Here is a 13,898-nt window from a genome sequence, read left to right as displayed (position 1 = left end):
GTAGAAATTCAATCGTTCTTAGGGCTCGCATCCTACTATCGGCGTTTTATCAAAAATTTCGCGGATATCGCGCATCCGTTAATAGAATTGACTAAAAAGAAAAAGGACAGGGATAATAACAACAAGAAAGTTAAGAAAATTGTAAGAGAACAGAATGCTGGGGATGCCACCTTCACATGGGGAGAGGCCGAACAAAAGGCTTTCGAAACGTTACGCGAATGTCTCATTACGCCACCTGTCGTCGCCTTCCCTGATTTCGATAAAGAGTTCCTTATTTTCACCGACGCTAGTAACTATGGAATCGGCGCGGTGCTCAGTCAAATTCAGGATGGGAAGGAAGTCGTGATTGCGTATTCGAGTAGACACTTGAATTCGGCGGAACGGAACTACTCAGCTATAGAGCGCGAAGCTTTAGCCATCGTTTATGGAATCAAAAGATACCGTCACTATTTACAGGACGACAAATTTGAAATCATTAGCGATCATAGACCACTCCAGTGGTTGGAAACCCATAAGGATGAGAAAAGCAGACTAGGTAGATGGGCGATTGAATTGTCGGCAGTCAAGTATAAAATTACTCACAAACCAGGAAAGGAGCACGCAAACGCAGACTTCTTCTCTCGTATTCGTGTTGTAACTGCCGAGGAACGAACGGATTTCACTGACAATATTATCGAGGAGCAACGAAAAGATGAAACTTGTTCAAAAATCATTCGTTATCTCAACGAAGGTACATTGTCCGAACAAGACGAATTGGAAAACCCAGACTGGATAAAGGAGATCGAACTGTTCCACATTAAACAAGGGGTTTTGAGGAGGGATTTTCTCCCACCATCGAAAAAAAGGAGGCAATTCATTCAAGAGCAAACGGTCGTGCCGTATTCATTGAGGAAAAGTATTATTAAAGAATATCACGCTTCGCTATTAGCAGGGCACCTCGCCTTTTTACGAACGTATCTCCGGATACGGGATAAATACTATTGGCCCCACATGTTGCGTGATATTAAGGATTATTGTAAGTCATGCGAAGCTTGTGCGTTACAAAGACGGGTAGTAACGAGAGCGTTCTTACACCCGTTAGATATCGCGACGGCTCCATTCGAAGTTATCGGCATGGATTTTCTAGGGCCGATTAAACCCGAATCCTCTAAAGGAAATAAATATGTACTCGTCATGACTGATGCTTTCTCTAAATGGACCGAGGTCGTAGCCTTGCCCGATCAAACAGCAGAAACGACCTGTCGGGCACTGATGGACAAAATCGTTTTATATCATGGGCCCCCAAAAATTATCATAACAGATAGGGGGACGAATTTCACATCTCAATTATTCAACAGTTTATGTCAAGAGCTCAGGACTAAACATAAGACAACGACGGCGTATCATCCTCAATCGAATGGGATGACAGAACGCTTTAATAAAACAGTGGTGGACATGGTGCGAAAATATATTGCTAACGGCTTCGAGCAATGGGAAGAAGTCCTCGGCCCAATGGCCTCGGCATATAGAAACTCAGTACACTCTTCCACGATGGAGAGTCCGTATTTTTAATTACAGCGAGGGACCCAAACATGGTTGTCGACAGGTTTTTAAGACCGGAACCGGAGTTAATCACCCCTCGTGATTACAAAAGCCAAACGATGCAACGGCTAAGAGAAGGTTTTGCGCTAGCCAGAGAAAACCTATTGGAAGCTAGAAGGCAGCAAAAGATCCAGTATGATAAGAGAGCCAAGGAAGAGAACTTTCAAGTAGGTGATCGCGTCCTCCTGGACGTAAGGGTCACTCAATTAGGAACGAGCAAAAAATTAAACCCTCGATATCAAGGCCCCTTTCGAGTTTCAAAAGTCTTCCCTAACCATACGGTGGAAATCCGTACGTACAATGGAAATGGTATCCAGCTTACGCACGTCAACCGCCTGAAGGCGTTGACAGAGTGCATGATTTGGAGAGATGAGGAATGCGTCGATTTCGACGATTTACGAGAGTCTAAGCTAAGAGCCACCAGGCTAAGAGAAGAGGACTCCGACAACGAAGAGGATCTTGCCGACGTAGAAGCAAGAGATGAAGTCAATACCCCGGATCACGAAGGTGACAGGGAACTGATTGAATTGGACGCTGTCGCGCCGAATGACGTCAGAGACGCCCACTTAATTGATTTCGACCCTCTCACCCACTTGAACCAGGCGGCTACAAAAGAACCCATCGGATACCAGATCGAACCAAATCTGGGTCATGAGCCAAGTCGAGTTGACTGGTCAAACCTCCCCCCTCCGCTAACCCCCCTTAGAGTACCTCCAGCACCCCTGGAAGGAAGTAACACAATTGTACGCCCAAAAAGAGCTACTCGTCCTCCGGACAGGTTCCGAGACTTCCTATTAGATTAGCGATAAACACCCAGCCCCACTCCCATCTTCCTCTACCGTTGTATACTCGTCTTGTTCCGTAAAATTTTTTTGTTTGTGGTTGTTTGCCCATTCAACATGTTAGTTCGGTATATCAGACTCAATTTGTCTTCTTCTCTAGTTATTTCGTGTTAGTTCTCCTCGCCAGCCTACACACGACAGGGGCCATCATGACCACTGTATGTGACTGTAGTAACGAGCGAAAGGATGGGTTCATCGCCTTCGACGATGAAGACTGCCTCCTTGGATCGGAAGATCCTGCCCCCCCAAAAAATGTTACGTACACCCTGTACTCCCATTTACCAGAAGTTAAACGATTCCCAGGACACGTTTGTCGCATGTGGGCGGTCACTCGATCTATCTTTACCGACTTCTTCGGTTGGCATTACACTACTGAAAGTAAATGGGCCGTCCCAGTATCCACTTCCGACTGTGAAGAAATGCGGGATCTAAGGAAATGCAAAAACGAGACAATGTACGCGAAAGGCAGTCACAAGTACACCTATGACGTGATACCCTCGTTACAGCCGGTTTGGATGACAAAACGTTGGGCCGTCACATTCCATTGTAAAATCGCGGAGGTCGCACTGGAAAGTGAGTGCGACAATTGCACTATCAACTCCCCCGTCGGTACAATCGAATTCCCCTATAACGGATCCGTGACCAGAAACCTTCAAACGCTTATTTGGGAAGACGCGTACAAAGAAAAAAACCATGTGATCTCAAACTAGCAGGCGAATCGGTAAACGACGGCCTGTTGTACAAGACTCACGACCCAAAAATGCGACGCTTACAGGATCGGATCAGCCAAACAGACTACCTCGTTAATGTTACGAAGGAATTAGAACGGTGTGGCAAATCCGCCTTGTTCAGCATAAATGGAATGGAAAAAATCCTGATTGTCATTAACATACCAACGCCGGAACTGTATACCTCATATGCCTCGGGTTTTACGAACGCTACAGAACCACTAGCCACTCCATTGTTAGTCGAAGTACACTCAAACGGGTCTTACGACAGCATCGATTCCCAGAATACCACAGAGCGTAAGATTCCGCCGTCATTAGCAGCAGAGATCAAGCAGGCGGCTCATCATCAATATACCAGGGATCTGGCACTAGACCAAGTAAATCGGCTGGCGAATGAAATTAGACGCCTCCAATGCGAGAACCGAAAAGCAACACGCAATAGTATCCTCTTGAGTGCTAAGAACGATGGGTGGTACGCGGCTACCCAACTCCAACTGCCTAGTTGTTCAAGATTAACGGTGTATGGAGCGCAGGTTGAGGTTGCACGTTGCGCACCTTTTAATGTATCCTTCGGGGCCGAGCGGACGAAATGTGGAAATCAGCCCCGTTTTATGAACTTCACAATAGCCCATAACGGATGGCAACTTGTTCCATATCACCCATGTTATTGGCCCGAACCTAACTACGTCAACTTTAATGGGAAAACTCACATCTACGCGGATGGTGGGTGGGTTCCGGTAATCTCAACAGTTCCAACAAACGGCAGACGCCTGGTCGGATTGGCGACGTATGAAGCTGATAATTCTCTACAAAATTTTTTGCAAATGAATCCCGCGATGCAAAACGGGCCGTTGAGTCACGCGTCGGTGATGGCCGACATCTTGGCTTCTATTCATGAACATTACGCAGAAGATAACTCACGTCAATTACTGACATCAAACGTACTCATTCATCACGGCGACGCACCGAACATTGATTTCGTCGCTAAGATCGGTGGATGGGTAAAGAATTTCGGAGCAGTCTCGGGATTTGGCGCGTTGTCAGTATTGGCCGTGAGATTTTGCGGAATCGGTTCGCTACTACTCAAGGCTTTCCCCCTCCTTTCCAAAATCCTCCAAATGACTTGTTTCAAAAAGCCTCCATTGGCCATCACCGCTGCAGATCTACCCATGTCAATCGACGTACAACCAACAGCAGTGACCAACCCATCCCAATCCACCGCATTCGCATCGACAGCAGTTCCACCACGCCGTACGCGACCGCGCCAACCACGACCGCCACACACGACTCAGGAAGGCGAGGCCTTCTTACCACGTAGACAGCCACGAAGAGTAGAATAAAATTGCCATAGTGTCGTTTTTTTATCACTAGTACCTTTCCTTTTCCCTTATAATTTCGCCGCTGTGTACCTATAATCAATATGCTCCAATTTGTGTACTTTCCTTAAAACCCTCTTCTAGACTCAATAGCATAATTTTCTGGTGTCGGATTGTCCACTTTTCAAACCATGTTTCATTTTTTCGTCTCCTCAGTAGAAACGGGTCAGCAAAGGAAGTTACAAGGGAGAATGTAAAAGAGATCAAAAGTATACGCACCCCCCAAAAACAAAAACAAAAAAGCACTGTAATAATACTCACGAAGGATATGCCGGCTGAATGGTTCAACTCGGGAGCACGACAAATAGACGAAGTCTAATCCAGGAAACTGAAACGTCGTACCCGTGTCATCAGCGTAGGATTCACACATCATTCGATGAAACTAAAATACAGAAGCTAGGACTGATTGTTGCGGGACGCAACAAAAGAGGAGGGGGGGTGATGTAAAGAATCGAGATCTCTGACAACAGAGAAACGATGTCTTCGACTTTCTAAAAAGTCACCCCTCTGGCGCCCCAAGCAATACGGGGAGTTGACCGTTGCGGGAAAAACCCCCCTTGTTCTCGAACAAAGAAGAAGGTCAAGTTGACCGTTGGAAAGGACGCTACCACGACCCCCACGCCAACCAAGGAAAAAATGCTTCCTCAAGACCTAATAAATAGAACTAGATTTAGCTCGCCCCTCCAGTCTTCTGTTAGCATTCTCGCTAGTTATTCCTGTCTGTCCCGGCCTGTTCCAGCCCTACTGTGCCTACAAAATACAACATGCGGTAAAGTCAAACAAAGATTCTCTATTTACATTAAATTCTTGTGATAGTTTGCACGCTCCACGCGCGTGTAAACCATTACAATTTTGACAAAAGTGGGAAGGCTATACCCTTCCCACTTTTTCATTTTTGGCCAAATTTCAAATTTTGCTTAAAATACATGAATTCGAATCAAAATGGAATGAAAATCACGAAAATCAGGTTTATTTTCCTATTGGTCTTATAGTTTTTGATTTAATCCTTAAAAACCCTAAATTAAGTTGTTGCGCTAACAGCACTGTTTCGTTAATTTTTGAAACGGCTGGTTTAACGAGAAAACCAATAACTAAATCGAAATCAGCGTTCAATTTCGATTATTCCGTGTGATTTTTGGAGAATTTCAAGAGATGTCGTTTTTGGTAGATTTTGACAAAAGTGGGAAGGCTATACCCTTCCCACTTTTTCATTTTTGGCCAAATTTCAAATTTCGCTTAAAATACATGAATTCGAATAAAAATGGAATGAAAATCACGAAAATCAGGTTTATTTTCCTATTGGTCTTATAGTTTTTGATTTAATCCTTAAAAACCCTAAATTAAGTTGTTGCGCTAACAGCACTGTTTCGTTAATTTTTGAAACGGCTGGTTTAACGAGAAAACCAATAACTAAATCGAAATCAGCGTTCAATTTCGATTATTCCGTGTGATTTTTGGAGAATTTCAAGAGATGTCGTTTTTGGTAGATTTTGACAAAAGTGGGAAGGCCCTTCCCACTTTTTCCTTTTTGGCCAAATTTCAAATTTTGCTTAAAATACATGAATTCGAATCAAAATGGAATGAAAATCACGAAAATCAGGTTTATTTTCCTATTGGTCTTATAGTTTTTGATTTAATCATTAAAAACCCTAAATTAAGTTGTTGCGCTAACAGCACTGTTTCGTTAATTTTTGAAACGGCTGGTTTAACGAGAAAACCAATAACTAAATCGAAATCAGCGTTCAATTTCGATTATTCCGTGTGATTTTTGGAGAATTTCAAGAGATGTCGTTTTTGGTAGATTTTGACAAAAGTGGGAAGGCAATACCCTTCCCACTTTTTCATTTTTGGCCAAATTTCAAATTTTGCTTAAAATACATGAATTCGAATTAAAATTGAATGAAAATCACGAAAATCAGGTTTATTTTCCTATTGGTCTTATAGTTTTTGATTTAATCATTAAAAACCCTAAATAAAGTTGTTGCGCTAACAGCACTGTTTCGTTAATTTTTGAAACGGCTGGTTTAACGAGAAAACCAATAACTAAATCGAAATCAGCGTTCAATTTCGATTATTCCGTGAGATTTTTGGAGAATTTCAAGAGATGTCGTTTTTGGTAGATTTTGACAAAAGTGGGAAGGCTATACCCTTCCCACTTTTTCATTTTTGGCCAAATTTCAAATTTTGCTTAAATTACATGAATTCGAATTAAAATTGAATGAAAATCACGAAAATCAGGTTTATTTTCCTATTGGTCTTATAGTTTTTGATTTAATCCTTAAAAACCCTAAATTAAGTTGTTGCGCTAACAGCACTGTTTCGTTAATTTTTGAAACGGCTGGTTTAACGAGAAAACCAATTTCTAAATCGAAATCAGCGTTCAATTTCGATTATTCCGTGTGATTTTTGGAGAATTTCAAGAGATGTCGTTTTTGGTAGATTTTGACAAAAGTGGGAAGGCTATACCCTTCCCATTTTTTCCTTTTTGGCCAAATTTCAAATTTTGCTTAAAATACATGAATTCGAATCAAAATGGAATGAAAATCACGAAAATCAGGTTTATTTTATTATTGGTCTTATAGTTTTTGATTTAATCCTTTAAAACCCTAAATTAAGTTGTTGCGCTAACAGCACTGTTTCGTTAATTTTTGAAACGGCTGGTTTAACGAGAAAACCAATAACTAAATCGAAATCAGCGTTCAATTTCGATTATTCCGTGTGATTTTTGGAGAATTTCAAGAGATGTCGTTTTTGGTAGATTTTGACAAAAGTGGGAAGGCTATACCCTTCCCATTTTTTCATTTTTGGCCAAATTTCAAATTTTGCTTAAAATACATGAATTCGAATTAAAATTAAATGAAAATCACGAAAATCAGGTTGATTTTCCTATTGGTCTTATAGTTTTTGATTTAATCCTTAAAAACCCTAAATTAAGTTGTTGCGCTAACAGCACTGTTTCGTTAATTTTTGAAACGGCTGGTTTAAAGAGAAAACCAATCACTAAATCGAAATCAGCGTTCAATTTCGATTATTCCGTGTGATTTTTGGAGAATTTCAAGAGATGTCGTTTTTGGTAGATTTTGACAAAAGTGGGAAGGCTATACCCTTCCCACTTTTTCCTTTTTGGCCAAATTTCAAATTTTGCTTAAAATACATGAATTCGAATCAAAATTGAATGAAAATCACGAAAATCAGGTTTATTTTCCTATTGGTCTTATAGTTTTTGATTTAATCCTTAAAAACCCTAAATTAAGTTGTTGCGCTAACAGCACTGTTTCGTTAATTTTTGAAACGGCTGGTTTAACGAGAAAACCAATAACTAAATCGAAATCAGCGTTCAATTTCGATTATTCCGTGTGATTTTTGGAGAATTTCAAGAGATGTCGTTTTTGGTAGATTTTGACGAAAGTGGAAAGGCTATACCCTTCCCACTTTTTCATTTTTGACCAAATTTCAAATTTGGCTTAAAATACATGATTTAGATTCAAAATTGAATGAAAATCACGGAAATCAGGTTTATTTTTCTATTGGTCTTATAGTTTTTCATTTACATGTTAAAAACCATAAAGAAGTTGGTGCGCTAACAGAACTGTTTTCGTTAATTTTTTTAACGGCTAGTCTAAAGAGAAAACCAATGAGTAAATCGAAATCAGCGTTCAATTTCGATTATACTGTCTGATTTTTGGAGAATTTCAAGAGATGTCATTTTTGGCCGATTTTGACAAAAGTGGAAAGGCGGGATGAAGGCGTTGATGATCAGCGCACGCCTCATAGGACATGTATACGGAGTCTGTTTTGCCGGAAGAGCAAACGGTTTCCGAGATATTATGGGAAATTGGCGACCAGGCCGTACCCTATCGGGAACTTCCTGAACGGAGTGAGGGCCCCTAGTATTCATTCACAATAATTTCCCGATAGGGATTCTATCAAAACTCGCATTTCCCAACCCCCTGATACAGGCACCCCTACCCTTCTACAACGACCGGTGGATCGACCGACACTTTTTCTGAGACTTTACCACAGAGATGGCGCTGATGGCGCGGCGATTTCAGGGGTGTCGACACTAATCTTTCGTTCGTTTTTTTATTTTAGATGCTGTGCCGCTGAGATTGGTCTCCTTTTGTAGAGGAAATAACGCAGCAGCTCCCGGTCGAGTCCCCGTTTTTATCGGCTGAATGGCAAAGGAGTGCGGAGCAGTTTAGTCGGCCCATTCGAGTCGATTTCAGGGTCTCGTACGTATCTTTTATACGTTTTCTTATTTTAGATGCTGTGGCGTAAAACTTGACGTCATGTTGTAGAGGAGATAACGCGGAGATTAACGAAGGGGTCGTGTCAATTATCGGCTCAACGATAAAGGAACACGGAGCAATCTAAGAGCGACTCGAACTTTTGGGAGATTTTTTTTCCAGAGAGATGGCGCGTCGGTCATGAAGATAGGGAAAAATCAGGCCGCGAAGTTGTTTTCAAGGCGGGGCTTTGTGCGTCGCCTGGCAACGGACTGGTTTTTCCACAGGCCGTGTGAGGCTGTAAACATGGTCTCACTACATATGTATTAAGGTAACACCTATTGCACCTCAAACAGCGTTGCCAAACTATATCAATTTTCCATTTATTTTATTTATTTATTTTTTTTCCCCTTATTTTTTCAACTTGATGTCGGTCGTCGGGGCGAACCCTACCGTCTTTCATGCCGACACAGAAAGGTGGTAGGGCAGAGTCATAGAACCCTATTTTATGACATATATATGGGTTCTATACTTCTATGACTCTGGGTAGGGTTCGCCCCGACGACATGAGAGCGATATTTTGAAATCGTGAATTTTGTGCCACTGACGGGCTGAGTGTGTGCTTGTGTGCGTGTGTGGTGTTTGTTTACAAAAATACAAACGCAGCTACCTGTCGGTTTTAGATTTTTTCATTAGAAAACTCAGTGTCAAAGAGAATATGAACTCAAGTCAGTTACCATGGCAAGTGGAAATAGTGAAGATGCTAAAATTGGCTCGGATTATGGGCAGTATTGCTTGGAAAATATTCCTGCTGCTCAAGCAAATCAATTTGAATTTGGAAAAGGATATGATGTATCCTTTTTTCAAGATATCAGGGTATGTTTTCATAAATGATACTAATTTTCATTGTTTCTCATTGTTGTTATTATCTTTCAGGAAAAATATCAAGGAAGAAAGAACAACAATTGAAGGAGAACTCAACATCCAACCCTTGTTCAAGGCGTTCCAAGATATCCCACCCGCCCAGCACTTTGGTTGGATTTCAAGAAGCGCAAAGGGACCTGCAGCTCGAGGCGTACTTCTATACATGATATAGTATGTATTCATGAATTTTTTTAATATTATCCTAATACTTCATAATTGTTGTAGAAAACAAAAATAGCTATAGAAGATGGCATGGATCATTTTACACTGTCAGCGTCCAAAAACACAAAGGAGTGGTCTACTGATGTTGGTGGGTATGGAAACCTTGCCAATGAATTCATGCAAACTCCAGAGTGCCATGCTGCAGTAGATACATGGACTAGCATCGTAAGAAAACACCAATGTATGTAACTCATTTATGTTCAGTGGTACAACCACCTACAACTGTTAAATGACTAATTATTAGTTGCTTCTTTTTCATGCTATAGTGGCGAGAGAGAAAGATCCAGAATGGATTGCCCACCACAAGGAAAGCGAGATCTAACGCAAAAAAAAACGCGTGGAAACAATGTATGGCAAAATTTTAGGTCGTTCGACTTCAATACGGACGGAGGCCGCAACTGCAATTGCCAGTCATCAAAATAATGGATTCGAAATGATCAGAGGTAATTCTGAAGGTCATGTTCGATGATTGATACGCTTCATCAAATGAATAATTTCTTTTTGTAGACTTAGATGGAGATGTGGCCCGATTTAGTACCCCTTCTCCTAACGAACATGATGTATTGCTAGAAAGTCGTGATCCTGGTCATCAACAAGTATTGCCTGATGTTCATGAAGGTATACTGGTTACTATTATTCAAATAAACCCGGTATATCTCAGTTTGCTTTTGCCAGAAAATGGATCGCATCCAGAAACTTGGCCTAAAAATTTTCAATCCGCTGGAACTGATATTCTTGATTCAGGTAGGCCTTATTTAGGCATGGCATGCAAAAATTTAAGGTTTTGAGGAAGTTCTTTACATAATATATCAATTCTACGTTGTAGGGAGTGAGCAGTCTGTTTCAAATATTACTACGCGACCGATGGCAACTTGTGTAGCTATCTATGGGTGTGATTCATCGAGACCGAATTTCAGTAGGCCAAGTGGTGAGCTAGTTGGACCAACTACCACCACAGTTCCAAATGCTTCAGGAAGCGATGGTTACGCTTCTGCTCGCGGCAATGTTCCACGAAATTAACCCGCTCCAATGCTGATACCTACTTTATCATCGACCTCGTCTGATTCTACCCAAATTCCTTCCGCTTCTGCCAAGCCTGGGAGATGCCCTCCAAGTGGCCGTGGTGTCACTGGCGCAAAAGGACGCAATGGCTCGAAAATCCTTGGTAGTTCTGCGGAGCGCCCAATTGTGCACCCGTTAAGTGGTATTAGTAGTATAGGTACAGAAAATAATGCTAGCTCTCAGCAGGCAAAAAACATGTTTATTGTAGCCTACTGCTACCAGTCGACGTACCAGGCCCTGAAACCTAATTCCAACCCACCAGAAGTAAGTTACAGATGTTAGAAGCCATTTTATGTTTGTTTGATTGACTGAGTTTATTCTTACAGTATTACTTCATAACAAGAGGAACGTTTCCACCCCAGTGAGCACGAACCATAGGACTTCCGGAAGCGCCTCGCATGGCTAAGTTTTAGAGACGGTTTTACTGCAAAGCATGTAACTTACCCGTTTGCTCACCAAAGTGTTCAAAGAATTTCTTTTACGGTGTGACATGATTTTAGTTTTTTCTTACCAATCAAGATTTCAAACCAACCCAACAGTTGCAAGCTGAAGCTGTTTATATGTGAATGTTGTACTTCTGTACTTTTTTTATAACTGCCAGAGCAAAGAAAAAGCTTTGTTTTAATGTAAACAAGACACTAAGCAAGTTTTAACGTCACCATTCTCTTGCCCTATGTTTACGCTGTCGTCCGTCCAGCGGCGAAGTAAAAGGTAGAAGACCACAATGCATTCAAGAAGATTTTATGTAAAGATACCGGCTGTCTGTTCATACAAATCGGAAGAAAATTAAACAAAGATAACACACTAAGCCCAGACAAGAAGAAAAAAATGGTAGACGTAGTATTGTTTCAGTCAAAGTTTAAAAATCTAATAAAAAAATGAACTTACATCCAGTACACTGGCGCTTGCTTTTGCGAAGGACTCGCCGGGCAGTGACGGGATTAATGATGAACATGTCTTAAGGGTGATGACGAAGCCATGGTAGATTTTAAACCAACCAGTACAACCAGAAAGAAAGGGAAATGGCAATCGTTTGGTTGTTTTTATTGCGCACCACGTAGAAGACATTCAAGGCACAATTAGTCGACGACCAAGTAGAAGAGAAATGGGCTACGTCTAATCACAATGTTGGGAAGTTTACGAAACAAGTTTCGTTGGTTCCATGTCGTCCGGAAGGACGGTGTTGCATGCTAATAGTTAGTCACGCAACCGAACTAATTTTTCCCTTCTTGGATTACTTTTTCTTTCGATTAGTAGAAAATCACAAATGGCATCATACAGTGTATTGTACAGCTATACGGTCTATGAAATAACTTCCGGTTGCTGAACGGGTAATTATTAGCACGCATGCTGGAGAATCGCACGGAACAGGGTGATCGAAATGTTGAACGGAAAAAAGACAAGTAACAGCAGAGCGCAAAATAACCTCCCCCCGACCCCAGGCTTCTTTTTCAGTTGCTTTTCGTTATTCATCGTTCTCCTTCTGCTTGCCCATTGTTTTAATTATATGGCCATACTCGTCATCGATCATCACGTGCGCCCAAAGGCGTTACCGTGTGATTGACCCTTTATGTTCTTCTCCTTCTTGTCAACTTAAGGACTGTTACTCAGTCGCTTGAATCGCTTGATTGTTGCTTTGCGCATTCAGCGGCAAAAATAGCAGCAGTTGGTAGATCGGGGTTGCTGTGAGGCAGTTCTTTCCCTCAAATCATCAACTTCTAAGCGACGATGAAAAAGAAAATAATTTAACGAACTTGTCCCACTTTCTCGTTTCTCTATAGACGGGAGGGAAAGGGGGGCGAATAAGACACGCACGAATAAGACATGCTATCACCCCCTGACAATGATCGCCTCTTCATACAGGCAAATTTTTTGGCTTACATGTTTCATTTCCTTCCTCAAGGAAACATTTCTTTTTTTTTAAAAGCTCGCTTCTTAATATAATTATATTTACTTTGTAAAAATCTTTAAAATATTCTCATGGATGATAAAAGTGAATAAATATATACTGATTAATCCTAATACATAAAGCACTTTGTGATTTGTTTCATCGAAATAGGCGGTAGTCGTATAATACGCGTGAGACCGCGTACGTCGTAGTGCGCGTGAGCGCGAAAAATTGTTTGGCGTTGATTCAAGGCATATGCATAAAAGATAGTCTGTTTTTGACTTCATATTTAAAATCAGCTCAAAAAGTTGAATATATAGTAATATTTTCATAATAGTATAATCATCATAATATCCCCAAGCGTATGGGGATATTTGGCGTTGAAAATGTTGAAAAATCGGATTCATTTCCTGTTTAAATCCTTCGTGCTTTCTAATTTCACCTATGCATTCATCACGCAAACTGTTATTCGATGGAAACTCATGGAAAGAATCACGTTTTTTAAAAACTGGTATTTGCACACCTGTGCACTACGCAACTTTTTGTGACCATTCTGTAGACAATAGAAACACGTGTAAACGTGAAACACCGCGTTAATTCAATAATGTTCGCTCTCCTAGATTGTAGCCTTACAGAAGACAAGATTTCTGTACATTTAACAGGTTCGAAAATAGAACGAATGATATTTATTTGATTGTTATGCATGCGAAAAAAAAACATATCCGTTTCATAACTAATTTCCCTTAATTTTTTGTTTATTTTTTCATTTCATGCCTCAATATTGATTATTTATTTTACAACGAGTTCGATTCTGAACGCCAGATGGCGAAGCCTTCGCCTCCTCTTTTCGTCTTATTGGCTCTCACAGGGGTAGGGATAGGAATTCTGGCTACACCTCGGACACCTAATACCTGCTTAACGAGTTATATTTTGGCGACTTTGAGGTAAGCGGATGTTATTTGGGTAATAAAATATTGCGGGACTCGGGTTGCAATAAGAAACAAGCCCCTAATGGTTAATTCCGGAAAATTTGCGTGACAATTTGCAAA

The 13,898-nt window shown here is 41.0% G+C and overlaps 2 protein-coding genes and 1 long non-coding RNA gene across 5 annotated transcripts; all 3 read left to right on the top strand.

The window, feature by feature from the left end:
* Positions 1-1,559: 1,559 nt before the first annotated feature.
* Positions 1,560-2,384, top strand: LOC123475200. The gene has a single exon (XM_045177541.1). It carries the CDS (start codon positions 1,572-1,574, stop codon positions 2,382-2,384), a length of 813 nt encoding a protein of 270 aa, XP_045033476.1. The 5' UTR covers positions 1,560-1,571.
* A 164-nt stretch (positions 2,385-2,548) lies between these two features.
* LOC123475198 lies at positions 2,549-4,914 on the top strand. Its single transcript, XM_045177537.1, is given in 2 exon segments — positions 2,549-3,107; positions 3,110-4,914. Coding segments are annotated over 2 exon segments (1,917 nt in total). The 5' UTR covers positions 2,549-2,572; the 3' UTR covers positions 4,492-4,914.
* Positions 4,915-8,933: 4,019 nt separating this feature from the next.
* Positions 8,934-11,979, top strand: LOC123471294. Of its 3 annotated transcripts, none has more exons than XR_006645708.1 (9): positions 8,934-9,084; positions 9,437-9,629; positions 9,690-9,848; positions 9,903-10,080; positions 10,166-10,342; positions 10,407-10,517; positions 10,575-10,643; positions 10,726-11,225; positions 11,288-11,850. It is a non-coding gene; the product is annotated as an uncharacterized LOC123471294 (long non-coding RNA). The 3 variants fall into 3 exon arrangements; XR_006645705.1 differs by lacking the exon at positions 8,934-9,084 and adding an exon at positions 11,856-11,979 and having other exon boundaries at positions 9,210-9,629; positions 11,288-11,792; XR_006645704.1 differs by lacking the exon at positions 8,934-9,084 and having other exon boundaries at positions 9,209-9,629.
* The last annotated feature ends 1,919 nt before the right edge of the window (positions 11,980-13,898 follow it).

This window comes from Daphnia magna, linkage group LG1, assembly GCF_020631705.1.
Source record: "Daphnia magna isolate NIES linkage group LG1, ASM2063170v1.1, whole genome shotgun sequence".
Classification (NCBI taxonomy): Eukaryota; Metazoa; Arthropoda; class Branchiopoda; order Diplostraca; family Daphniidae; genus Daphnia; species Daphnia magna.
Note: the sequence above shows the minus strand (reverse complement) of the source record. Positions and strands in the feature narration are given on the sequence as shown.

Excerpts from the sequence above, each read along its gene's own strand:
- LOC123475200 (XM_045177541.1), top strand. The coding sequence starts at position 1,572 with ATGGTTGTCGACAGGTTTTTAAGACCGGAACCGGAGTTAATCACCCCT.